This window comes from Oncorhynchus mykiss, chromosome 19 (genome assembly GCF_013265735.2).
Source record: "Oncorhynchus mykiss isolate Arlee chromosome 19, USDA_OmykA_1.1, whole genome shotgun sequence".
Taxonomy (NCBI): domain Eukaryota; kingdom Metazoa; phylum Chordata; class Actinopteri; order Salmoniformes; family Salmonidae; genus Oncorhynchus; species Oncorhynchus mykiss.
In genome coordinates, this window is record NC_048583.1 from 25,880,470 (window position 1) to 25,906,791 (window position 26,322).

General features: G+C 44.1%; 1 protein-coding gene across 3 annotated transcripts in view; it reads right to left on the reverse strand.

Annotated features, from left to right (window-relative positions):
• Positions 1-12,754: 12,754 nt before the first annotated feature.
• The window catches only part of foxn3 (forkhead box N3), a 115,020-nt gene continuing 101,452 nt past the window's right edge, over positions 12,755-26,322 (reverse strand). For 2 of the 3 annotated variants that reach the window (XM_036954499.1, XM_036954500.1), the window contains exons 5-7: positions 19,040-19,148; positions 18,508-18,549; positions 12,755-17,406 (exon numbers count right to left, since the gene is read on the reverse strand). In XM_036954499.1, coding sequence (XP_036810394.1) covers positions 16,866-17,406; positions 18,508-18,549; positions 19,040-19,148 — 692 coding nt within the window. In that variant the 3' untranslated portion in view covers positions 12,755-16,865. The remainder of the gene's footprint in view (positions 17,407-18,507; positions 18,550-19,039; positions 19,149-26,322) is intronic. The other variant, XM_036954501.1, reaches the window with a different exon arrangement.

A 26,322-nucleotide genomic window follows, 5' to 3' on the forward strand; every position in this document is an offset into this window, starting at 1 on the left:
TGGTGTCTTTATTTTGCTATAAAGTGAGTTTCTGATTAAAATGTAGCCTATTGGCCAGTGTTTCCTTTTGTTAAATTCCCAGACCTCATGTACTTTGCCCTATGTCAAAATATTTTAAACATCCTTTTTTCCTTTGTCAAAATGTATTTTGTATGTATTTCACCGAGCCACAATTGACAGTGCGATAAGGCTGTTAGATGTGTTTTTCATAAACTAGTAGCATAGGTCTACTGACAAATTCAGTAGATATTTAGAGGCACCTGGTGGGTTTGAAATTAAGGACTCAACAGCAATATTGAGTTCATTCCTCATTTGCCAGTAGATAGCGCCAGAGTCATGGAAATCTTTCCCGTTATGTATTAATTGTATGTCGATTGACAATTGCCCCTTTCCCCCACTGAATAAAGCTATATTGCAAGACTATCGTTTGAGAGGAAGTGGATATAGATGCTGTGCATGGGCAAAGAGGGTTAAATAAGGAAAAGGGAGGGAGGGACAGAAAAAAATGGGATGGAGACTCATGAAGGTGGAAGGGAAGAGACAGATAAAAGCATGCATCAGGTATCATAGAGAGAATGTGAGAGAGAGAGAGAGGGAGAGAGAGAGAGGGGGAAGGGAGGGAGAGAGAGACATACAGAGAGAGAGAGAGAGAGAGAGAGAGGGAGGGAGAAAATGACCCCCTTTACTTGAACTTGATTTACGTCTACAGAGAACCACTTACTATCTATCTATCCACATGAAAGGGAGAGCAAACCTCTTTCCACCCTCAGCCTTTAAACTGGTGGAGAAAATGACAGTCCTGGATACACACGCACCCACGCTCGTGCATAAGCACGCACATACACACATGCATGCACACACACACTAAATCTCCTCTCTTTGTCTGTGTTGTGCCTCCCAGGTGAGCCCCTCAAGGTTAGCCTATCTGCCAGAAGACGCAATCTACATTTACCACCATGAACAGAGGCAAGAGCTCAGGGGTGACTTCCCCTTCTCTCACTGTCAAACAAGTACACACACAAACACACACACAGACACAAACACACACACAGACACAGACACACACACACACACACACACACACACACACACACACACACACACACACACACACACACACAGAGGGAGGGAGACAGAGACACGCACACAGAGACACACACACACTCAATGGAGGAGACCACCCACTAAGATTCATTTTGGCTCCTTACACGACACTAAATAAGATCAAGTTGCTCTGGCAAAGCTAGATATCTAGTGCCTTAAATGGTTAGCATCCGCGGGAGGAGTAGAATTCATACTGATCTATGGTCAGACTTCTGTTTTCTCCTCATGGTTTCTGAAGTTTAAATTGGTGCAGTACAGGCTGATCTGAGATTCTAAAGTCCATGTATGCCTGAGGGCAACATCTACCAAGTTGCTGCTTGATTAGCTCATTGCTAGACATGCATTTGTAAATGTACTGTACATACTGTATACCAGTGGAGGCTGATGGGAGAAGCTACAGGAGGATTGGTTCATTGTAATGGCTGGAATGGAATCAATGGAAAGGTATCAAACACATCAAACATATGGAAACCACGTGTTTGACTCATTTCCATTTTTTCCATAACAGCCATTACAATGAGCCCGTCCTCCAATAGCTCCCCCCACCAGCCTCCACTGCTGTACAGTGGCAACCTATTTCCCGTGTAGTGCTCTACTTTTCACCAGTGCTCTATGGGCCCTGCTCGGCCTCATGGGCCCTGTTCAAAAGTAGTGTGCTATTTAAGGGAATAGGGTGCCATTTGGGACGCATACTATGTAACCTATGGACAGCCGGTGAGACTAAGTCGTTTCTCAAAATCCTGTAAAGTGACATTGCCGCTGCCTACGAGGGACACCAGCTGTCTGCCATCTTTACAGTTAAAGTTGTGTTAGATGTGACCACTATTGTCTTCTCATATACCTTTATCCTCATACAAACACACAGGTGCGTGGGCGCGGGCGGGAATGCACAGACTCAAGCACACGTGCACACAGACACACACACAATACTGTCAACCTCCTCTCCTCTCCAGCCCTACCTTTCCTCCCCTTCTCCTGTCTCTCATCGCTTGTCCTCTCCTTTCTCTGCCTCTCCTCTCCTCACTTCTGCTCTCCATTCTTCTCCAGCTCTCCTCACTTCCCTTCTCATCTCCTTTCCAGCTCCTCTCTTTTCCTCTTCTCTCAAGCTCCTCTCTTCTCCTCTCCTCCTCTCCTCTCTACCACTCCTCCCCTCCTCCTCTGTACTTCATTCACTCCACATGCAGCTAATTCATCCCTCTGGTTAACCTACTTTCAAAGCAATTAAAATGCCCAAGGCACTCTTTCTCTCTCTCTATCCATCTTTTCTCCATCTCTCTCACTCTGTCTCCACCTCTCCTTCCATATCCCCATCTAATTCTAATTCAAACATGCTTTATTGGCATGGGGAGTAGGTTGAAATCTAAACGTTGTCAATTCAATACCCAGTACAGTACAATATGTAAATGATACAGAACAACACAGCACACAAAACACAACACTTCGACATCTCAGTCACTCTCTCCATCCTTCTCTTTTTCTCTCTCACAACCTTTTTCAATTTGTCTATATTTCTTCTCTTTCTTCATGCACTAGTCTCTCCCTCCCTCCCTCTTTCTATCTATCTCATTTTCCATCTTCCTCTCACCCCCCTCTCTCCTTGTTCTTCCATCTCTCCCTTCCCCTCCCCTCTCCCCTCTCCCTTCTCCTCCCCTCTACCCTCTCCCTTCCCCTCCCCTCTCTCTCCCTCTCTCATTCTCTCCAGTGTAATAGATGAAACAGGAGGAGGACATTAGGGACAAGTGAGGCGCTGATACACTGTCTAACTATCAAAGGAGACATCAGTGGGAACTTTTTATTAAATTACCTCCAATTTGTATGGATGAGCCGCACATTATAGCCTGTATAGGTCCGTACACACGCACGCACGCACGCACGCACGCACTCACACACACACACACACACACACACACACACACACACACACACACACACACACACACACACACACACACACACACACACACACACACACACACACACACACACACACACACACACACACACACACACACACACACACACACATAAAAACACTACTATGCAGCATTGTAGCAGGTGAGAGAGAGAACTTACACCTACTCCTTTACTATCCTGAGAGGGTCAATAAACAGGCTGATCTAACAAGGCTTGTGCTCATCTCTGAAACGGAATGGAGAACAGGAGAAGATGCAGTAACAGTTGCTGAGCCACGCTCCCATACCCGTACCAGGAACTGTACCAGACGGCAAGTACATACTCTATGTCCAAACATGCTCATCTCTTCCCCATACCCATTCTCCACTAAACGTACACACTGAATGTGGTTGGCTGCTGAGGGATAATACATCTGTTGCCTTAGTTGGAATTGTAGTTGAGTCTCTCTCTCTCACACACACACACAGCTGAGATTGCATTGCATTGCATTGCATTGGTAAACAGTGTCTGATGAGCCCCTGATTTGATAAGAGTGTTGACAGGGGATTACAGTGTTTGCAGCTGTCCACTGACACACTGATTCACCACTATTAAAATCACTGGTCAATCAATGGGCCTCACAGGCCTGGGCTGCAGGTGGCTGCACTGGACTAAGTTAAACAGCCAATCACACACACACAAACACATGGAGGCTGGTGGGAGGAGTTATAGGAGGATGGGTTCATTGTAATGGCTGGAATGAAACAAATGAAACGGAGTCAAACATGTGTTTGATGTGGTTGATACTGTTCCATTGATTCCATTCTAGCCATTACAATGAGCCCGTCCTCCTATAGCTCCTCCCACCAGCCTCCTGTGGCACACACGGGTATACATGCACACACACAATAACTATATTTTCAAGTTCTTGCCATTCTTGCCATTCTTGGTATAAAGTATAATGTATAAAGATGCTGATACTGCTGTGTACAGGTCAACGATCCAGAGGCTTGTCCAGTGGTGTGATGGCCACCGTCTATCTCATCCTTAATGTGAAGAAAACGGAGGATGGTGTTTGTCCCCAAACCTGTCGGCCACTCGTGTGTGGTTGTCTACAATGTCAACATAGCACAGGTTAGTTCAGAGAGACTCATACAAGTACATGAATGCACATATGGACAATGTGCTTAGCGGGAATCTCCAAGTAGAGAGTGTCTGATGCAGAGTCCAACAATGCCTCTATTTCCTACGTAGACTCTGAGTTTTCGGAAGCAAGATTTCTGGCTCTCACAGACCTGTAACTTCTTCTTTAAGAGGCTTCTCTGTCCTCCACTCGTTACCTGTATTAATGGAACCTGTTTAAACTTGTTATCAGTATAAAAGACACCTGTCCACAACCTCAAACAGTCACACTCCAAACTCCACTATGGCCAAGACCAAAGAGCTGTTAAAGGACACCAGAAACAAAATTGTAGACCTGCACCAGGCTGGGAAGACTGAATCTGCAATAGGTAAGCAGCTTGGTTTGAAGAAATCAACGGTGGGAGCAATTATTAGGAAATGGAAGACATACAAGACCACTGATAATCTCCCTCAATCTGGGGCTCCACGCAAGATCTCACCCCTTGGGGTCAAAATGATCACAAGAACCACACGGGGGGACCTAGTGAATGACCTGCAGAGAGCTGGGACCAAAGTAACAAAGCCTACCATCAGTAACACACTACGCCGCCAGGGACTCAAATCCTGCAGTGCCAGACATATCCAGGCCCGTCTGAAGTTTGCTAGAGAGAATTTGGATGATCCAGAAGAAGATTGGGAGAATGTCATATGGTCAGATGAAACCAAAATATAACTTTTTGGTAAAAACTCAACTCGTCGTGTTTGGAGGACAAAGAATGCTGAGTTGCATCCAAAGAACACCATTCCTACTGTGAAGCATGGTGGTGGAAACATCATGCTTTGGAGCTGTTTTTCTTTAAAGGGACCAGGACGACTGATCCGTGTAAAGGAAAGAATGAATGGGGCCATGTATCGTGAGATTTTGAGTGAAAACCTCCTTCCATCAGCAAGGGCATTGAAGATGAAACATAGCTGGGTCTTTCAGCATGACAATGATCCCAAACACACCGCCCGGGCAACGAAGGGGTGGCTTCGTAAGAAGCATTTCAAAGTCCTGGAGTGGCCTTGCCAGTCTCCAGATCTCAACCCCATAGAAAATCTTTGGAGGGAGTTGAAAGTCCGTGTTGCCCAGCAACAGCCCCAAAACATCACTGCTCTAGAGGAGATCTGCATGGAAGAATGGGCCAAAATACCAGCAACAGTGTGTGAAAACCTTGTGAAGACTTACAGAAAACATTTGACCTCTGTCATTGCCAACAAAGGGTATATAACAAAGTATTGAGATAAACTTTTGTTATTGACCAAATACTTATTTTCCACCATAATTTGCAAATTATTCATTAAAAATCCTACAATGTGATTTTCTGGATTTCTTTTCTCATTTTGTCTGTCATAGTTGAAGTGTACCTATGATGAAAATTACAGGCCTCTCATCATCTTAAGTGGGAGAACTTGCACAATTGGTGGCTGACTAAATACTTTTTTACCCCACTGTACAGGGTTGGATAGGGTACTTTCTAAATGTAATCTGTTACAGTTACTAGTTACCTGGATTACTTTTGGATTACCTAGCCTCAGTAGCGTAATGTGATTACTTTCTGTTACTTTTGGATTACTTTTCCCTTAAGAGGCATTACAAGAAGACCAAAAGGATCCATCAAACGAGTTTGGTGTGTCGTCATAGTGGTCTCTGAGCACGGTTGGGGAGTAACTGATTACATGTAATCAGTTACATGTAATTGGATAACAAAAAAACTGTGACGGTATTTAGCTACGTTACCAGCAAAAATATTGTAATCAGATTATAGATACTTTTGAAAAACTAGATGATTACTCCTTGGATTATTTTTTAAATCATAAAGGATGTTTGCAACAACAACAAAAATACATTGGCTCCCAAGGGGCGCAGCAGTCTGAGGCACTGCATTTCAGTGCTAGAGGCTCCACTACATACCCTGGTTTGATTCCAGGCTGTATCACAACCAGCCGTGATTGGGAGTCACATAGGGCGGCGCATTATTGGCCAAGGGTCGTCCGGGTTAGGGTTTGGGCGGGGTAGGCCGTCCTTGTGAACAAGAATTTGTTCTTAATTGACATGCCAAGTTTTAAAAAATTAACTTTTCTGTTTTCTCAATTACATTAATTTCAGCATTGAAAAAAGGTGCAAGTTTAATTTCTTCCACCTGAGCGTGTCAGAGACCACTATAATGATACATCAAATGCGTTTGATGAGTCCTTTTGTCTTCTTCTAATGCCTCTTTAGGGGAAAGTAATCCAAAAGCAACGAATTACATACATTTGGATCATCCAAAAATTACGTTACTGATTACAATTTTGGACAGGTAATTAGTAACTGTAATGGATTACATTTAGAAAGTAACCTACCCAAACCTGTCTCTGACTTGTGGTCAGACTCGCTCAAATGGAACAAACTTAAACTTGTGCATAATGCTGAAATGAATGTCATTGAGAAAGCAGAAAGGTGTCATCATGATTTTTTTCCGCAAACATCTTTTCTGAATTTAAAAGTCATCCAGAAGTAATCATCAAGTTTTTCAAAAGTATTGGTAATCTAATGACAATATTTTAGCTGGTAACTGATTACAGTTTTAAAAAATAGTAATCAGATTACATGTAACTAATTACATGTTACCAGTTACTCCCCACACATATCCAGATGTCACAGGGATCATTACTGTTATGTAGTAGTGACTGTGTTATAAGAACATTCCCGTTTATGTAACCAACGAGAACACACGGGGACATCGTTGGCACCTTTACCGGTACACAGCTTTCATGCCCACTGAACAGGTTTCAGGACGTTGGTTGCTACCAAAACAAAGTGTGTTGTCGTACAAAACAATCATTAACACCAGGAAGTTTCTCCCTGTCAACACACACATCTCTTACCATAGCACATATAGATAGGTGCAGTGAAAGCTCAAGACAAAAGTTTTAATACCGTGTAGAGAATGAGTACTACTAGGGTGTAGAAAAATAAACGCAGAGGAGTATGGAAGGGCTCTCCCCCCTCCCCTCTTTCTTTCTCTCTCTCTGTCTCATCCCTCGCTCGGCTGCTCCTCCTCTCCCCTAGGTGCCGTAGGTAGACTCCTAATGAAAGATCAAGGGCATTAGCTCAGCGGAAAGCTAAGTGGGTTACCTGCAGTTAGACGCTCCGACACAGAACATTAACTTTACTGCAGCCTCATTTGTAATGGAGGGGGAGAGAGACAGAGAGCAAGAGAGAGAGAAAGAGAAAGAGAGAGAAGAAAGAGCGAGGCAAAGAGAGGAAGAGAGAGAGAGAGAGAGAGAGAGAGAGAGAGAGAGAGAGAGAGCGCGAGAGCGAGGGAATGGGAGTAACATAGGTTGGCATTTGCAGGTGCTTTGTCAGCAGTGGCTGCATGGAATGCCAGCTTCATTACCTTCTGTCTCCATGCAGTCACATTCCTCAACGTGATTCACACCATACACACCCACACACACAGGCACGTACAGACACACATGCACAGACACACAGATGCAAGCACCACACTCGCACACACACAAGCACGCACACACAAACAGAAAAGCTTTCAGGGCCAGGCCATGGCAGCGAAAACAAACTGTAAACAAACATAGATAGTGTATTGGGATGTTTTTAGGGCACAATGTGAAGACACCAACTGTCTTTTTACAACCTTAGGGGTACACTGGAGTCACAGCTCAATGTATTCAGGCTTTTGTATGCAGGCCTTGCTCTAACACACCCGAAGTGAAGACCATGACACTTTGATTTATTGAAACAAAAGCCAGTACCTTCTTTAGCCCCCCAGGACCAGAGTTGCCCACCCCTGTTTTGCACTACAAGCCTCTTGTCTAGTTACAGTGACACAGTGCCAGTACTGAAGCATCCATTACACACCCTCCCTTCCCTCCCAGACTCCAGTCGGTGTCCTTACATGAAGTCATGGCACGTTCCTCAAGGCTGCCACCAAAGCCTTCAATCTTTTCTCAAATCCCCCTAGCCTGCAGCCCCATGCAAATCAAGCCCTCTTCCCACAGATAGGGAGACTTGCAAATGTATTCAAACACAGGCAGCCTAATACTGGGGCTTTCATGTAATGCTGCTGTATTTGTGTCTGAGTTACAGGGACCCTGGGACGCATTAGGGGGACGGGCACGGATTTGTCAGGTTATTATCTGGTGTCTGCGGATTGGGGTGTGTATGTGTTTCTATCTGAGGGGGGTTATTGATTCGTTGATGTAATGAACACCTCCATTTCTATGCTACCTTGGCAACAACGGGAGAAAGCAGTGGGGTGATTCCCATGTGGGTTCTCAGTAGTGAAGGATTGTGGGGTGTTGGCGTGAACAATGAGACATCTGGCATCACACACACACACACACACGCACACACACACACACACACACACGCACACACGCACACACGCAGACACACGTATCCACTTAAAACCCCATCCTCATCTGTGTAGGGAGCAGCAATAAAGACGACATCTGAGATGATACTAACTCAAACCATAACATACCCCTTAAATGTCAACATGGCATTTCAGGTAGCAGTTAACAGTGATAGCTGAGCGTTTGAGTAATGTTCACCAGTTGTCACCTTTCCCCACCCTTCTCAGAAACAAGTGTTTTGTATCCATGACAACTGAGCAGAGCCAGGCCAAGCAGAGCACCAGGAAGAAAGTAAGACATAAGCCCAAATGATCGCCACCTCTTGTTTCTTTCCCCATCATCAAAGTCAAGCAACACGTCATTAGCGATTGGACTGGTGTCAGATAGCATGTCGGTGGCGGTGACCTGTGTCCAATCAAGCGTTCTCGGGAAGGACAGGGCCTATGGGATGACATCACCATGCAGGAAGTATTACACTGGTCAGCGGCTCGTCTGGAATACTGAAATCGCACCCTATTCAGTGTATAGTGCACTTCTTTTCACCAGAGCCTCATTTGGTTAGCCACATAGGGGTCTGGTCAAAAGTAGTGCAGTACAAAGGGAATAGGGTGCGATTTTGGACACAGAGGTTGACTGTCAGAAAGTGGACAGATGGTCACTTAACAAAAAAACATGAATGGCATATTCCAAATATTCTGTTTGCAGGTCTATTGTACTGCTAGGTTGCTGTTGTAAAATAAAAATGAATTCTCAATGAGAAGTTTACTTGTTTAACATGAGCATTTATATCAATTTTTCACAGACAACACGTAAAAAGAGCACAACAGACTGAACAAACAGTCAACAACCAGGTTGGATGATAGGTCGGGCTACCATGGTGGAGAACCATGCATGGAGCCAAAAATTAGAGAGTGGTAGAACAGCGACTGGTTAAATGCACTTTCTTTCCTTCCTTTATTGCTGCTGTTGCATAAAAATGGAGGTTGGTAGAGGGTGTGGCGCATGGGTAAGAGAGGGAGAGAAAGTGAGAGAAAAGGAGAGAAAGTGTGCGAGAGGAAGAGAGTGAGAGAGAGAGAGAGAGAGATTTATAGTGGTCTATGATTAGGACTGTTGGTCTGTAATTAGTGTGTCCACAGTGTGCAGTGCAACACAAACAGGCTGTGAGTTATGGGGTTGGAGAAAACATGTCACACAGTGTGAGAGACCCACTGTGTCTCAAAACATGTGTACACAGAGACGCATACTCTTGTTCTCCTCTTCCCTCCCTGTCCTTTCCCTCTCTTCCTCTAAAGGAACGGGTCCATAGCACACTGTGTGATACCCAGTGTATCAGACAATGAGTACATACCACCCCCTTCACCTCTTATCTCTCCCTTCCTCTTCTTCGCTCTCCCTTCCTCTTCTTCGCTCTTCCTCCTGTCCTTGTTCTTCTTTCCTCTTCCCATCTTCTCTTTCCACAGTCTGGGAAACTGACACTAACATGTAGGACTGAAGGGTGGAAAACACATAAAGGCACAGCCAATTGGCCAGTGTTACCTAGTGTTGATTGATGATGCAAGAGTTTTTCCGAGGAAGTGTTTTCATGACGCTGTTGTTTTGGGTTCATTTTATGTCTCTCGCTGTGTTTTTGCCATTATTACTGTAGAGTTTATCCAGGAGTTAAGTGAACTATGTAAGTGTTAAATTAACAATCATTGGTGTAAAAGAACGACAGTGTTAAAAACCAGACTTAAACCAAAAGGACAACTATCATATTTCCCATCATTCTCTATTGCAGGTAGATTTTTTTAAATTGTTTGTTTCAAAATCTGTTTTGCATATACATTGATTGATTAATTAATCTTATGCTAAATTCTTCTGTTACTTGGACTTATTGCACCCATTACATCCAGTTTAGATGCTTTAGGTAGTCTCAAAGCTTAGCCTTCCCAACCCTGGTAGACAATCATGAATGCAGGTGAATAAAAATGCCAAATGTTGGATATCCCAACTCTGGTTGGATTTCAATAGGAATTACACATCACTTTGCAAGCCAGCATGTGACTTGCAGGCCTCATGTGGCCTGTAAAATCATTAATTTCAGGCCACTTTATAGGGGTAAAATAGGCCCTCAAAATAAGGCCTAAACAGTGATTTAGAAAGTATTCAGACAATACCTCAGAATGACAAAGTGAAAGCACTCAAGCCTTTATGGTAGAGTGTCCAGACGGAAGCCACTCCTCAGCAAAAGGCACATCAGAGCTCGATTGGAGTTTGCCAAAAGGCACCTAAAGAACTCTCAGACCTGATGAAACCAAGATTGAATTCTTTGGCCTGAATACCAAGCGTCACGTCTGAAGGAAACCTGGCACCTTCCCTAAGGTGAAGCATGGTGGTGGCAGCGTCATGCTGTGGGGATGTTTTTCAGCGGCAGAGACTGGGGGACTAGTCAGGATCGAGGGAAAGAGTAACAGAGCAAAGTACAGAGAGATCCTTGATAAAAACCTGCTCCAAAGTGCTCAGGACCTCAGATTGGGCCGAAGGTTCACCTTCCAACAGGACAATGACCATAAGTACACAGCCAAATAATTATATAAGCTCACATTTTCAGGACCCTGTCTTTCAAAGCTAATTTGTAAAAATCTAAATAACTTCACAGATCTTCATTGCAAAGGGTTTAAACACTGTTTCCCATGCTTGTTCAATGAACCATAAACAATTCATGAACATGCACCAGTAGAACGGTCGTTAAGGCACTAACAGCTTACAGATGGTAGGCAATTAAGGTCACAGTTCTGAAAACTTAGGACACTAAAGAGGCCGTTCTACTGACTCTGAAAAAAATGAAAGAAAGATGCCCAGGGTCCCCGCTCATCTGCGTGAACATGCCTTAGCCGTGCTGCAATGAGGCATGAGGACTGTAGATGTGTCCAGGGCAATAATTTGCAATGTCTGTACTGTGAGATGCCTAAGACAGTGCTACAGGGAGACGGGACGGACAGCTGATCGTCCCCGCAGTGGCAGACCACATGTAACAACACCTGCACAGGATCGGTACAGCCGAACATCACAACTGCGGGACAGGTACAGGATGGCAACAACAACTGCCCGAGTTACAGTCCTCCATCAGTGCTCAGACTGTCCGCAATAAGCTGAGAGAGGCTGAACTGAGGGCTTGTTGGCCTGTTGTAAGGCAGGTCCTCACCAGACATCACTGTCGCTGGACCAGCCAGGACTGGCAAAAAGTGCTCTTCACTGATGAGTCGCGGTTTTGTCTCACATGGGGTGATGGTCGGATTTGCGTTTAACGTCGAAGGAATGTGCGTTACACCGAGGCCTGTACTCTGGAGTGGGATCGATATGGAGGTGGAGGGTCCGTCATGGTCTGGGGCGGTGTGTCACAGCATCATCGGACTGAGCTTGTTGTCATTGCAGGCAATCTCAACGCTGTGCGTTACAGGGAAGACATCCTCCTCCCTAATGTGGTACCCTTCCTGCAGGCTCATCCTGACATGACCCTCCAGCATGACAATGCCACCAGCCATACTGCTCGTTACATGCGGGGTTTCCTGCAAGACAGGAATGTCAGTGTTCTGCCATGGCCAGCGAAAAGCCCGGATCTCAATCCCATTGAGCACGTCTGGGATCTGTTGGATCGGAGGGTGAGTGCAAGGGCCACCCCCTTTGTTCAGGGACACATTATTCAATTTGTGTTAGTCACATGTCTGTGGAACTTCTTCAGTTTATGTCTCAGTTGTTTAATTTTGTTATGTTCATACAAATATTTACACGTGTTAATTTTGCTGGAAATAAACACAGTTGACAGTGACAGGACTTTTTTTTTGTTGCTGAGTTTATATATAAATTGCTCTGCCCCACTTGTCCTGACCGCCACTGACTGTATTTATTGTATCGTCTTAAATAATGTATCTTAATGATATCATATTCGCGTAGGCTCACACTTGGTGAACGCCATAGGACTGGAAATGAATAAATGCAACATCCATGTAAACTTAGCAAAAAAAGAAATGTCCTCTCATTGTCAACTGCATTTATTTTCAGCAAATCTAACATGTGTAAAGATTTGTATGAACATATGTCACTAACAAATACAGTCATGGGTGGCATCTACAATTCAATCAAAAGGCAAAGCACACTGGGAATTATGCAAATAATCATGCTTTACAATGTCAATTTAACACTGAAAACTGTGAAGCCGCATAGACACTGGAACAGTGAAGAAACATGATCACAGGAGTAACTTTTTGCAATGCGGTTTTCTTTTATTGCAACTGGAAGACAATACAACACAGAAACTTTATGTTAGCTTTTTGTTTTCTTCGGAAAAACAAAACCATTTTTTTTTTAAACAAACATACTTTCGTCATAGTAATGGACAAGGTGATATTTACATGAATTGATGAAGTAGTTGGTCTTTGGCAATGTGAATACACGTCAAGGAAATACAGAGCGCACCTACGGAGGTCGGTCTCCATATTAACAGATCAGCTGTAAGGTCATGCCATCAAGACTACATGGTTCAAAAACAGGACACAGAAATGATCGGTAGCATGTTTTTACAGAACACCACCTGCCTGTTATTTACATAGAAACTACATGGTGACTTTTTGGTATTTTGTTTCTTTGTTACCAATAATAGTGGTATAACGAAATTGCTGGCAGTCGTTTCAGCGATTAGCACAACTACGGATCCTTCGAGACCAAATAGTAGGTACCATGCAGTTTCCATGATTACAAGGTGAAGTGTACTACAAATAACTTGAAACTGACGATCCACTGCTCTTTCTTCTCCTCCTCCTCCTCCTCCTCAGAAAACCCCTCCAAAACAATAAACTGAAAAATGGCAGTTGAACAGACAGAAACCAAACAAAATATCAACAAAAAACACAATGAAACAAAGAAACACTTTTTTTTGACTCATCAATATATCATTATTTGCCAGGCTAATTTTGACAGTTCATTAATAATAATTCATATTCAATATTTTGAGAACACGTCGTCCTCCTCCGACATTGTGGCACCTGAAGGATTGTGATTGGAGGACGAGTTATCGAGTGACTGTTACCGTCCAAGGAAGGCAGTATTCCTCAAAGGATAACGTAACAAACAATGGGAATAAATCATATCATATATTTATCAGTTGAAGATACATTGATTGACACACGAAAGCAGTCTAGTTGACAGAAGCTCATCACCTCATCTTAATCCAGGGCAAATAAGGACTCCTTCAAATGATACCTTATTTCCCATATAGCGCTCTACTTTTGACCAGAGCCACATTGGGTTAGTTAGCTCTGGGTTAGCTCTGGTCAAGAGTCGTGCACTATGAGATATTGGGTGTTATATTCAACTAATAAATGAAAATCATCCCAATGAGCAATGATCGGTAGCACAAAAAAATTCCAAGTAATGTGGTAAGTTTCAACAAAAATCAGTAGCACATAACGCAGAAAGGGTATCTGATAGAAATGCTACAGCTCACTGGTCATTTTTTGTCTTGACATACAGATCAAATATGTGTGTCCTCTATTTCAGGTAGATAAGGAATTATTACAGGCTTTGGCACTGAACTTAGACAATATCTTTATTTTAATATCTTAGTGCAATCTGGCGAGATAATGTGAACATATGCACTATAGAGTTTGTATTTATCTTGCCATCGTACTGTGCCATTTACTTTGTGTTACTTTCATGTGCAACGAGTCTATGGTAGCCTGCCTAATAATACTGACAACAAGACCTGAAGAGTTGCTAGAGTAGAAATGGCAAAAACACAGCGAGGGACACAAAATAAACCCAAAACAACAACAACATAAAAACACTTACTCGGTTAAACTCGTGTGTCATTGAAAAATGGAAGACCCTGAAATATCAAAGACGGCTAAAACCTTAAAAAAGAAAGAGGTGATGGAAGAACAGGCACAGAGAAGGGGAACAGAAGACTGACACTCACTACCTAACCTCTCTTTTATCACATGGGCTCCAACATTCAGCCATCAGGGAGAACCCATCAGACACAGTGGTCACTATACGGCCATGCTGGAGAGGACAGAGGTACGCTGAAAGTTTGGTGCTTTCAGTCCACAAATAACTGATCTTCATGCCAATAAGTTTTTAAAATGTTGTCTTTTCTAGCATGGCCATCTAGCGACTACATACAAACACTGGGACATTCTGGTTTTGTCAACTATGGATGAAGGGAGTTGCTATCTAGCCCTGTATCCACGGGTGGAGCGAGTAATCCTCATATTGCAGAAAGAGATTTGCCCCACAGACCGTCTTTTTGTCCCTGAACAAGATGTTATTACTGTATTTTTTCAAAGCCCACTGTTAAAACAAAGATGAGAAAGGACGACAGGAAACAAATCATCAAGTCAAAAAGAAAAAGACAAAACAACAGAGAAGGATTCCACACCTATGGGCGCAGAACCTCGAGGCAGAACCTTTTTGTTCGCTAGGATACTTATATGAAAATAATTCATGCTTCATGCTAAATACATTATTTACCTAACATGAACTTTGTCTGAATAGAAAACAGTTTTTTCTCTTTTTCTTTACAGAACCCATGCAACACGATTTGGAAAAATCCTGCTGGCTACATTGCTTCAAAAGAAAATCAAAATCTAGTTTATTAACTTTTTGTACAGTGTTATCCTGACTGGATGAAATTGCTTTATTACGTCATGAGAGTGGGTAAGTAAACACACACAACAGAAAAAAACACAAAAATTAACAACTCCACAGTCATATCATTATTCTTCTCACACAAAATATAATTGGCAGGTTCCATAGCATCATTTCCTTTCCAACCAATGAAGGTATTCAGGTGTTTGTGCCACAGGAAAAATATCACTACATCATGTCACTGGATTATAACTCAATGATTCACGTTGATTGCTTTCATAAAAGGACACAGGCAGTTTTGAGGTTATCTTGACATATTGTCAGTTATTTCCCTCTCCGATAAGCGCTTGCTAGACTATTAGCTTATGGCTTTTAGCGAACTAAATTAGTTTACATTTAGAGAACACCCTGTCAAAACACTAAGCCTTTCCTACATCTAACTTGTACCAGTGTCCTTCATCCCACTTACAGTCCTACAGTCAACCATTAAGGTGAAAACATAACTGTCCCCTCCGTATTGGCACGCTAGCTAGCGCTGGTGGCTAAATGTGATTAGCGGTCAGAAGGACAGTTAGCTAAGGAAGTGCTACCATCATCACTGGGCTGACCAAGAGTTTCTCTTTGGCACTGTCCCAACACTGACACACATAAACTGACTACCTAGTGTTACTTCTATGAGCTTGGCTACGCTACTGATGAGTGTCTCTTCTATGGGGTTGGCTAGGCTAATAGTCACTAAAGCTAACAATTTCCCAGAATTTCATGGAACATTTTTTCTGTGGCAGCTTCCTTGCACACAGACAAGACAGAGCTGGCAAACTTGGTTTTATATATATATTTTTTTTTATAGCCGCCTTTTTAGCACCGGAAGTTCCAAGGCAAATTAGAATGCCATTGTTTTTGAAAGTTTTGTACCCAACACAGGGGATAGTTTGCCAAACAATGTTTATCTGTGGCACTCAGCATATACCTGTGTTACTTCAGTGGAATAGTTAACTAATATAAACATTGCTTTAGCCAGTATAGCATGTGGATTTGTGCTTGGTTATTGTGACGTTTATGTATATGGTCACGTCCTAACTGAAATATGCAGCCCATAGACATCAATGGTTAAGATCTGACCCTGAATACTAACTTTATTTCATTTGAATGATGTATATCACTGTAAAAACAAAATAGTCCGTGATAAGCACCTCATAATAACGTTTTACCTGTAAATTCTACTGAAGTAACAAGTTATGAGCCTGTAGAAATTGACTTAGTGTTAGCTGCATCTGATGAGACTGTAAAGGGCAATAGCTGCAGATTGGGCACATTTTTGACATTAACAAGGTGATCTCCTATTCCACACATCCAAGCCAATCCACGATGGGGCAGTTTTTCAAAAAGCTTTTTTTTTTTCTCTCTCGCTCACTTTACTTTCAGCCAACGGAAACCTGCGAACTTAGCTGAATATCAGAAAAAGGTTCATCTATGGCTTTAATCTCCTTTAAACAAATAAAAAATAATTAAAACAAATGTAAAGAAAAGAAAATCAACCCTATAAACAGTAACTTTAAATACAGGAAAACAAAGTGATTGTTTTTTTATATTGCCACAAATCATTCAGAATTCACCTGATATCCTGAAAAAAAGAAAGCATACATTTCTATATTAAAAGTGATGTTTTGTATTTCCGTTCTCTCTCGCTCTCTCAGCTAAGTCTCTCTTTCAAGTCTCATGGGTCAGTTTTTCGTGGGTTCTTTCTGCTCTTTCTGGCCCTTGGCGGTTCTGTTAGTGATATTGTTCAAGCAGGCGCGGACGCCCGCCAGGTGGAGCAGCGAACCCGCTGCCTCCTTCATCTCCTCGTCATCGCTCTCCGGCGGCTTTTCCGTGCGCCGTTTTTTCAGCGGGAGCGTATCACTAGCCACACCCATCCGCTGCTTGGCTTTCAGGAAGTGATGCCGCTTCTTGTTGTGCTGCTGGCTGGAAAGGGCGGAGTCTATCGTGTCTATGGGCCAATCACGTGGCTCTTCCTTCTTGATCTCCAGCTGAATCTTGCTCTTGTCATCTTCATCATCCTCGTCGTCGAAGTCTGAATCGTTGGCGACATCCCGGGCGACGGGGCCGTTGCTGCGGAGACTGGAGTCGCTAGTGTAGTCGCTGCCGTCATCCGATTGGTTGGTGCTGTAAGTGTGGTCCTCCTTGGGGTCGCTGCTGACCAACGGGGAGTCGCAGGCGGGATGGCTGATGCTATGCTTCCGACAGCCTCCGGACAGCACAGATCTGGAGAGAGACAGAGACAGAGATGAAATGCACATAAATACATGCACACAGTATGTACACACACATACACTGAAGCCGACCGTAGACATGACAGATACACTGATGTCAACATTAGACACACTTCACAGCTCCCTGCGTTTGACTTATGTTGGTAGCATGTTTACACACACACACACACACACACACAGACACACAGACACACAGACACACAGACACACGCTTCAGTGAGTACATCAGACACACAGAGCAATGCTAGCTGTGACCGCTAATCAGCGAGTCATCAGCTAATTCAATTAGACTGGGCTCATCTCCGAGTGGCCACTTCAGAGACCGGAGTACAGAGCTAAAGAGCTAACGCTACGTGGATGATTATTCTAATAGATTTAACCCTATACTCTGCCATCAGGTAGATGTGAGAATCGTGTAATGCAAAGTCACTCTATTTGCTATGCATTTTTGGAACAGCTGTGAATTCAAAATAAAAACCTGTGACAAATCAATCACCGTCTCGGGATTAATGAAGTAACATTCGATTTGAGTCGATTCACTTTAATTCAATTCAATTCAGTGGTGTAGCTGGCTGATAGCACTACATATCCTACATTGGTGATCAGCATAATGTCATGTCACCTTGTTGGTGTCATAACAACTGTATGAAGTGTTATAACTATTGTACGAGTACTGTGTGCTAGTGCGCCGAGGGGGGTTAACAGGGAAGGGGTGTCATTAGTTATTATAAAAGTTATCACACTATTTTTTATTTAGGCAATTCCGTTCTTTCCTATAAAAGGAATAGGTATGTTGTAAATGAACTAAAACTTCAACAAAAGTGAACGATCCCTTGAAGCTTTTCCATCCTCCTATAGCTATTACAGCCCAACCAGCTAAGTTAAGTCAAAGATGTTCCCCCCGTCACTCTGCATCATGTCATGCAGCTTCCCAACTAACTCTGGCAAGTGTGCATGTCGTTAAAAGCCCAGCTCGGAGTGTCTCCATCCATCCTGGCTGCACTGTGCATTTAAACCTCATGAATTATAGGAGGAGCACAGCAGTCTAAGACAAATCCTACCTATTATTCATGTCAGTCAGTCACTCACTCACCCTCTCTCTCTCTGCTCTGACTGAGTGTGTTCGTCTGTGTGCCTGCGTGAGAGACACAAAGAACGGATGGGTGAAAGGCACCTGTTTTATGTGTGGATTCTGCCTCTCTGTGTGTTTATACGACGTCAAACTACAGTTTTTCAAATCAAATTGTATCGGTCACATACACATATTTAACAGATGCTATTGCGGGTGTAGCGAAATGCTGAGCTATAATGTTATCGTTTGTGTGCAGCTGTCAGTTGTGTCCCTACCTACCACTTATCCCAGAATACAATTTGATCTATAACACCGAGCGAGACAGAGCTCAGCTGGAATCACTGTGTTTCCACGTGAGGCTGTCACTGCCTCAGGCCAGAACATTCCGTGTGTGAGAGTGTATAATAGCATACGAGCATGTGTGTGTCCTGTCTGAACATGCAGCTTTCACCCCTCCTAAATGTCTGTGTGTGTGACTGTGTGACTGTGTGCACAGACCTGTGTGAGTGTGTGTGCATATATGTGTGTCTCTCTCTATGGCAGGTATACCAACCTGACTGCGGCTGTCCTGCTCTCTAAGGGGTTGATGGGCAGTGGTCGTATTCCTGGGTAAAGTCCCTGACTCATCATCCTGGCTCCGTTCCGGATCACTCCCTGAGGGACTAAAGATACAGGGGAGAGAGAGGAGAGAGAGGGTCAGTAACACACACACACACACACACACACATAAACACATGCAGTGCATTCGGAAAGTATTCAGACCCCTTGACTTTTTTCACATTTTGTTATGTTACAGCCTTATTCTAAAATCTACACACAATACCCTATAATGATGAAGCGAAAACAGGTTTTTAGACAAATAAATAAAGGACAACCATCTCTGCAGCGCTCCACCGATCGGGCCTTAATGGTAGAGTGGCCAGACGGAAGCCACTCCTTAGTAACAGGCACATGACAGCCCGCTTGGAGTTTGCCAAAAGGCACCTAAAGATTCTCTGGTCTGAAGAAACCAAGATTGAACTCTTTGGCCTGAATGCCAAGCGTCACGTCTGGAGGAAACCTGGCACCATCCCTACGGTGAAGCATGGTGGTGGCAGCATCATGCCGTGGGGATGTTTTTCATCGGCAGAGACTGTGAGAGTAGTCAGGATTAAGGGGAAAGATGAATGGAGCAAAGTACAGAGAGATTCTTGATGAAAACCTGCTCCAGAGAGCGCTCAGGACCTCAGACTGGGGCACACAGCCAAGATAACGCAGGAGTGGCTTCAGGACAAGGCTCTGAATGTCCTTGAGTGGCCCAGCCAGAGCCCGGAATTTAACTCAATCGAACATCTGAACATCTGAGCGACCTGAAAATAGTTGTGCATCCAACCTGACAGAGCTCGAGAGGATCTGCAAAGAGGAAGGGGAAAAAGTCCCCAAATACAGGTGTGCCAAGCTTGTAGTGTCATACCCAAGAATACTTGAGGCTGTAATCACTGCCAAAGGTGCTTCAACAAAGTACTGAGTAAAGTGTGTGAATACTTAAGTAAATATAATATTTCAGTTTTTTATTTTTTATATTTTTGCAAAAAATTCTAAAAACCTGTTTTTGCTTTGTCATTATGGGGTATTGTGTGTAGATTGATGAGTGGGAAAAAACTATTTAATACATTTTAGATTAAGGCTGTAACGTAACAAGATGCAGAAAAAGTCAAGGGGTCTGAATACTTTCCAAATGCAGCGTACGTATGAGCTGGTTAAAGACGTCATGTACCAAATACCTGGGGGTGGTGATTGACGATAAGCTGCAGTGGAAGGAGAACACCTCTGTGGTTTTAAAAAAAAAGGCTCAACAAAAGCTACTCCTTTTAAGGAAGCTCAGATCCTTTGATGTCTGCTGAAAAAATGCTCCAACGGGTAACATCACTGAGGTGGATGCAAACAGGCTAAACTAAATCAACAAGAAGGCTGGATCTCCCATCGGCACCCACCAGGACAAACTAGACCCTGTCCTGGATAAGCGGACCTCGGGAGTATAGAGGCCAACACTAGCCAACCCCTCCACAGTATCAGCCCGGAACATCGCAGTGCGATGGCAGACAGATTTATTTTACCCAGATCCAAAACAGAACGTTTATGCAGATCCTTTTTACCATGTGCTATGAGGCTTTTAAACACGAACACTTCGTTTTTTAAAATCAAATCAAATGTTATTGGTAACATACACATGGCTAGCAGATGTTAACATGAGTGTAGCGAAAAGCTTGTGCTTCTAGTTTCCGACAGTGCAGTAATATCTAACAAGTAATCTAACAATTCCCCGACAACTACCTAATACACACAAATCTAAAGGGGTGAATGAGAATATGTACATATAAATATATGGATGAGGAATGGCCCGAGCAGCATAGGCAAGGTGTAATAGATTGTATAAAATACAGTATATACATAGGGTATGAGTTATGTAAGACATGTAAACATTATTGAAGTGGAATTATTTAAAGTGTCATTGTTCCATTTATTAAAGTGGCCAGTGATTGGGTCTCAGTGTAGGCAGCAGCCTCTCTGAGTTAGTGATTGCTGATTAGCAGTCTGATGATGGCCTTGAGATGGAAGCGGTTTTTCAGTCTCTCAGTCCCAGCTTTAATGCACCTGTACTGACCTCACCTTCTGGATGGTAGAGGTGTGAACAGGCATTGGCTCGGGTGGTTGTTGTCTTTGATGATCTTTTTGGCCTTCCTATGACATCGGGTGTTGTAGGTGTCATGGAGGTCATGGAGAGCCTTCTGGTTGAGGTCGGTGCAGTTGCCGTACCAGGCTGTGATACAGCCCAACAGGATGCTCTCAATTGTGCATCTGTAAAAGTATGTTAGAATTTTGGGTGACAAGCCAAATTTCTTCAACCTCCTGAGGCGCTGTTGCTCCTTCTTCACCACACTGTCTGTGTGGGTGGACCATTTCAGTTTGTCTGTGATGTGTACGCAGTGGAATTTAAAACTTTCCACCTTCTCCACTGCTGTCCCTTTGATGTGGATAGGGGGTTGCCCCCTCTGCTGTTTCCTGAAGTCCACAATCATCTCCTTTGTTTTGTTGACGTTGAGTGAGAGGTTGTTTTCCTGACACCACACTCCGAGTCGCCTCACCTCCTATCTGTAGGCTGTCTCGTCGTTGTTGGTAATCAAGCCCACTACTGTTGTGTCGTCTGCAAACTTGATGATTGAGTTGGAGGCATGCATGGCCACGCAGTCATGGGTGAAAAGGGAGTACAGGAGGGTCTGACCACACACCCTTGTGGGGCCCCAGTGTTGAGGGTCAGTGAAGTGATGATGTTGTTTCCTACCTTCACCACCTGGGGACGGCCCGTCAGAAAGTCCAGGACCCAATTGCACAGGGCAAGGTTAAGACCCAGGGCCTCCAGCTTGATGATGAGCTTGGAGTGTACTATGGTGTTGGATGCTGAGCTGTAGTCAATGAACAGCATTTTTAGGTTTAGGTAGCCTTGTTATGAAATATGCTTTGATAAAATCCCCAGCTACAATAAATGCAGCGTAGGGATATATGGTTTCCAGTTTCCAGAGTCCAGTGGAGTTCCTCAAGGGCCGCCGTGGTGTCTGCTTGAGAGGGAATGTACATAGCTGTAACGATAACAAGGAATTCTAGGTCGGGTGAGCAGAAGGACTTGAGTTCCTGTATGCTGTTATGATTACTCCATGAGTCGTTAATCATAAAGCATACACACCCGCCCTTCCTCTTCCCAGAGAGGTGTTTATCTCTGTCAACGCAATGCATGGAGAAGCCCGGTGGCTGGACCGATCCCGACAACATATCCAAAGAGAGCCATGTTTCCGTGAAACAGAGAATGTTACAATCTCTGATGTCTCTCTGGAAGGCAACCCTTGCTCGAAATTCATCTACCTTGTTGTCAAGAGACTGGACATTGGCGAGTAGTATACTCAGGAGCGGTGGGCAATGTGCACGTCTACGGAGCCTGACCAGGAGGCCACTCCTTCTGCAGCGCCGTTGTTTTGAGTCGGCTTCTGAGATCCATTGTCCTGGGTGGTGGTTCAAACAGAGGATCCGCTTCGGGAAAGTCGTATTCCTGGTCGTAATGTTGGTACGTTGATGTCGCTCTTATATCCAATAGTTCTTCCCGGCTGTATGTAAGACTTAAGATTTCCTGGGGTAGCCATTTTTTTTAGATGATGATGCTGCTTTTAGTGTCTGTGTGTCCTTGTTGTGATTTCTTGTGGTGTATTTATTGGTAATGTATGTATTGGCTGGTGCAATACAAATGTCCCCTCTGTTGGATTAAAAAAGTACTCTTATTTTATGACACAGTTCACACGTAGAAACTCCAAATGACAAATAAACCAAGCAGATTGCCGATCATGTGAACGAAAAGAAACAAAATGTCATCATCAACAGAGGGAAGGAGGGATATGGATGATAGAAAAGAGAGGGAGGAAGGAAAATGATTCACTGCAAAGCAGCCAACTCAGAGATCCAGACAATCCAGGCCCAGACAATGCTATACCATGACCGTGCAGCATGACCATGACCGTGCAGCATGACCATGACCGTGCAGCAGCTTGGCAGAGCTGTAGTGCTGCAGTCTACCCAACACATATTGGCCAGCAGCGACATGAGATCGAATCCCACCCAAGACATTTTCTGACTTTCTCCCAACTACATCGACACCCCTGTATCTACCTACCATCGATAGTTTCTAAATAAAAGAGACCATCCAAAGGAGGACAACTCTACTACACATTGTACTGTAGCTCAGAGTGAAAGGTACAGGGAAACATGCACACTCGATTCTCCTTGGCCCAGGCCCTCCCTCCATCTATAGAAGGCTTTATTAAGTTTGGTCAGAGACGGCTTGTAAACACACAGAACACCATGGAGAGAGAGAGAGAGAGAGAGAGGCGGGATAAAGAGAGAGACAGATTGTAAACAGAGAGAAGAAGGATGTGGGACAGTGCGTTTCTTTCTTTCCCAGGCACATTCCAATAACCACATAGTCAACCCAGTGGAAAGATATGACTGGACAACAAACTAAAAGAGAGAGTGAACGGAAGGACAGCTGAACATGATCAGAGAGTGGCTAAGTAGCACATTCCCTCACACACTGCTTCAATTAGATAGACCTGAGTAAGACCCCTGTCAAGACTCCTCAAAACACACATGCACACACAGAGCCCGACAGAATGCTATTGAAAGATGAAAGGAGGGGGTTCAATTGACAGTTAAACCATCATGACCGGGTCGGGTCAATCGTGTCTCAGCAAATCACAGTCCTCAATGTCTGGGTATTTGGACATCCATTCACCTCTGTCGTAACACGTTACATTTAAGAGCCATGTTGGTCAACAGATCCAGATCTCTGCGGGTATTCCTCTATGAACCAGACACTTTATGGATTAGATGAGATTAGAATCTTTGGATTATTATCTTTTGTTTTGAATGATAATTTGAGTACAATAGAGAGGGCACAGTGATGACGAGGCAGACGGCGAAATTGGGGACAGCTAGGGCATTGACAGGCACACCTGCCAGTCTCTGACGGACGGTTGGCCAGCGACACGACAGCGTACGTGAGACACAACCTCCCCGCAATGGGGAAAAAGAAAGATGGAGGGATGAACTAATCTAAAGCAGATGGCAGACTGTCGAGAGAGAGAAACACAATTAAAGCGCGAGAGAGGGGGAAGAAAAGAGGGGGGGGGGGGGAAATATTATCAGTTTAGAATTATGCTCACCTTCCTGCCCATTAAGCAAGCAAGTCAGAATTGTTGTCTTGGCAACCCCCTCTCCCCGAACTGCCAAGACAACCGTATACAACTACGGTTGCTATAGTGACCGTTGCTAAGCTAGCTAACCAACCAGAAGAAGGCTGGGTTGAAAATGCCCTCTTTTCTCTTTTATCTCCCACCATCTCCCACCAAGAGAGGGGCACAAGGGGTGCCCTCAGACAGGGGGTACCCTGACCCCACGCCTCAACACACACACACACGCACACACACACTGCCCATCTATCGTAGTGATAGGATGTGAAGTGACAGAGAGACGCGGAGAGGGAAGGGCATTAGTGTGGTTGGGCTAGCAGGGTGAAAGGCTAGTGGGAGATCTCCTTTGTAGTTCCATTGTAGCTGGGTCCATGTTACACAATGGGGCAGTCCATTCATACACTGATGGGCCAAAGACCTTTATAGAGAAAGTATCTAAGCCCGAGAGCATCTAAGCCCGGATACAAGAATGACTGGAGCGTCAAATCGAATGGTAGAGAGTAGTATCAAGTCGTAGAGTTTCAAAGAGTATCAGACCTGTGTTATGGGTATTACTGAGTGTCTGTGTGCATACATTGTCTAGGCTTCTAGAACTTAACCTCTCAACAACTCAATCTGTTTCTACATCTCCTACATCCAGCACTCTCGTTCAACCCATCTCAATTTCTCACTCCATCTCTAATCATCTCTCTCTGTGTCCCAACTGGCACCCTATTCCCTATATAGTGCACTACTTTTGACCAAAGATCCATGGGCCCTTGTCAAAAGTAATGTGCCAAATAGGGAATCGGTTGCGATTTGGGAGACAGACTTTGTGTTATGCCTGCAGTCGGCTCTCTACTTCCATTCTGATGGTGGATGGATTTCCTTATGTGGGTAAACACTGAAGCTCTCAGCGAGGCCAGATGTCAAAGGCCAATCTGAGACCCAGGGACATTGGCAGACAGCTCCTAATCAGATCCATACACACTCACTGGAATGGAATACTGCTCTGAACTTTGACCTCACGATCAATGCAGCGCACTTGATGCTTCCCCTCCATGACAGACAGAGGAGTGTAGAAATAGAGCTGATAGACTGGACAATCCTGACAGGTCTAACTGACTGACTAACATATGTTACGGACTCTTACCACTAGGGGGAGAGCCTGATTATAGGGTAATCTGAGCCTCGATCTGTGATGGAGGGTAATTTCACCTTCAGTGCTATTGGGTATGGTGGGAGATGCTTTATATGACTGGTTACTGTGGTTACACCCGACAACCCTCAGTTCACACCATAGACTTCAATGTAACATACATTGACCTTCAGCTTTCGCGTCCATCCTCTCTCTATACAAGACTGGAGCTTCCACCAGCACGGGAATTCTCTATTTTATCTAACCTTTGTATTCCTATTTTGACCAAGTGAACACATTCTATTTACAAGAAAATAATGGAGATGAAGGGGAAGAGTTACAGGAGAGAGGAACGGTATATTCATAATTGTACATTTGACTGTTGTCTGGGTACAGTAATGTCAATGCACTGACCTATAGACCGTCATCGTGAGGACCTGGGCCTCATTCACGTCAAGAATACCCCGACAACGACCAGTACAACAACAGAGTCCGGCAGCGTCCCACACTCTTTCACAGACCTTTAGGGTAGGCAGTAGAGGAGGCACCTTCCCTAGTACCTAACACAATGCAGTCAATACAGACTTGCCTAGTGCCTTACACCCAGAAATCGCAGATTATTCATAGAAACAAACTGCTGACTGGCCTTGTATTGAAAAGCCCTGTCTCTGTCCTTTAGAATGTCTATTGGTATGGAGGAGAGAGAGACAAGGAGAGGGAAAAGGAGAGGAGCTGGTCCAGGCAGGGGAGTGCTGTGGGTCTTTGTGTCAACACAATAACCTGGATGGAGTGAGAGAGTAAATACAGAGAGAGGGACGGAGGGGTGGAGGGAGAGATAGAGGGCTGGAGGACTTTGTAAACTGTGGTCTATGCTACGCTCCAGTTGGTCTTTACATCAAGGGAGGACGATTTTTTTTTTTACTCACAAAGACAAGCAGTGGCAAACAC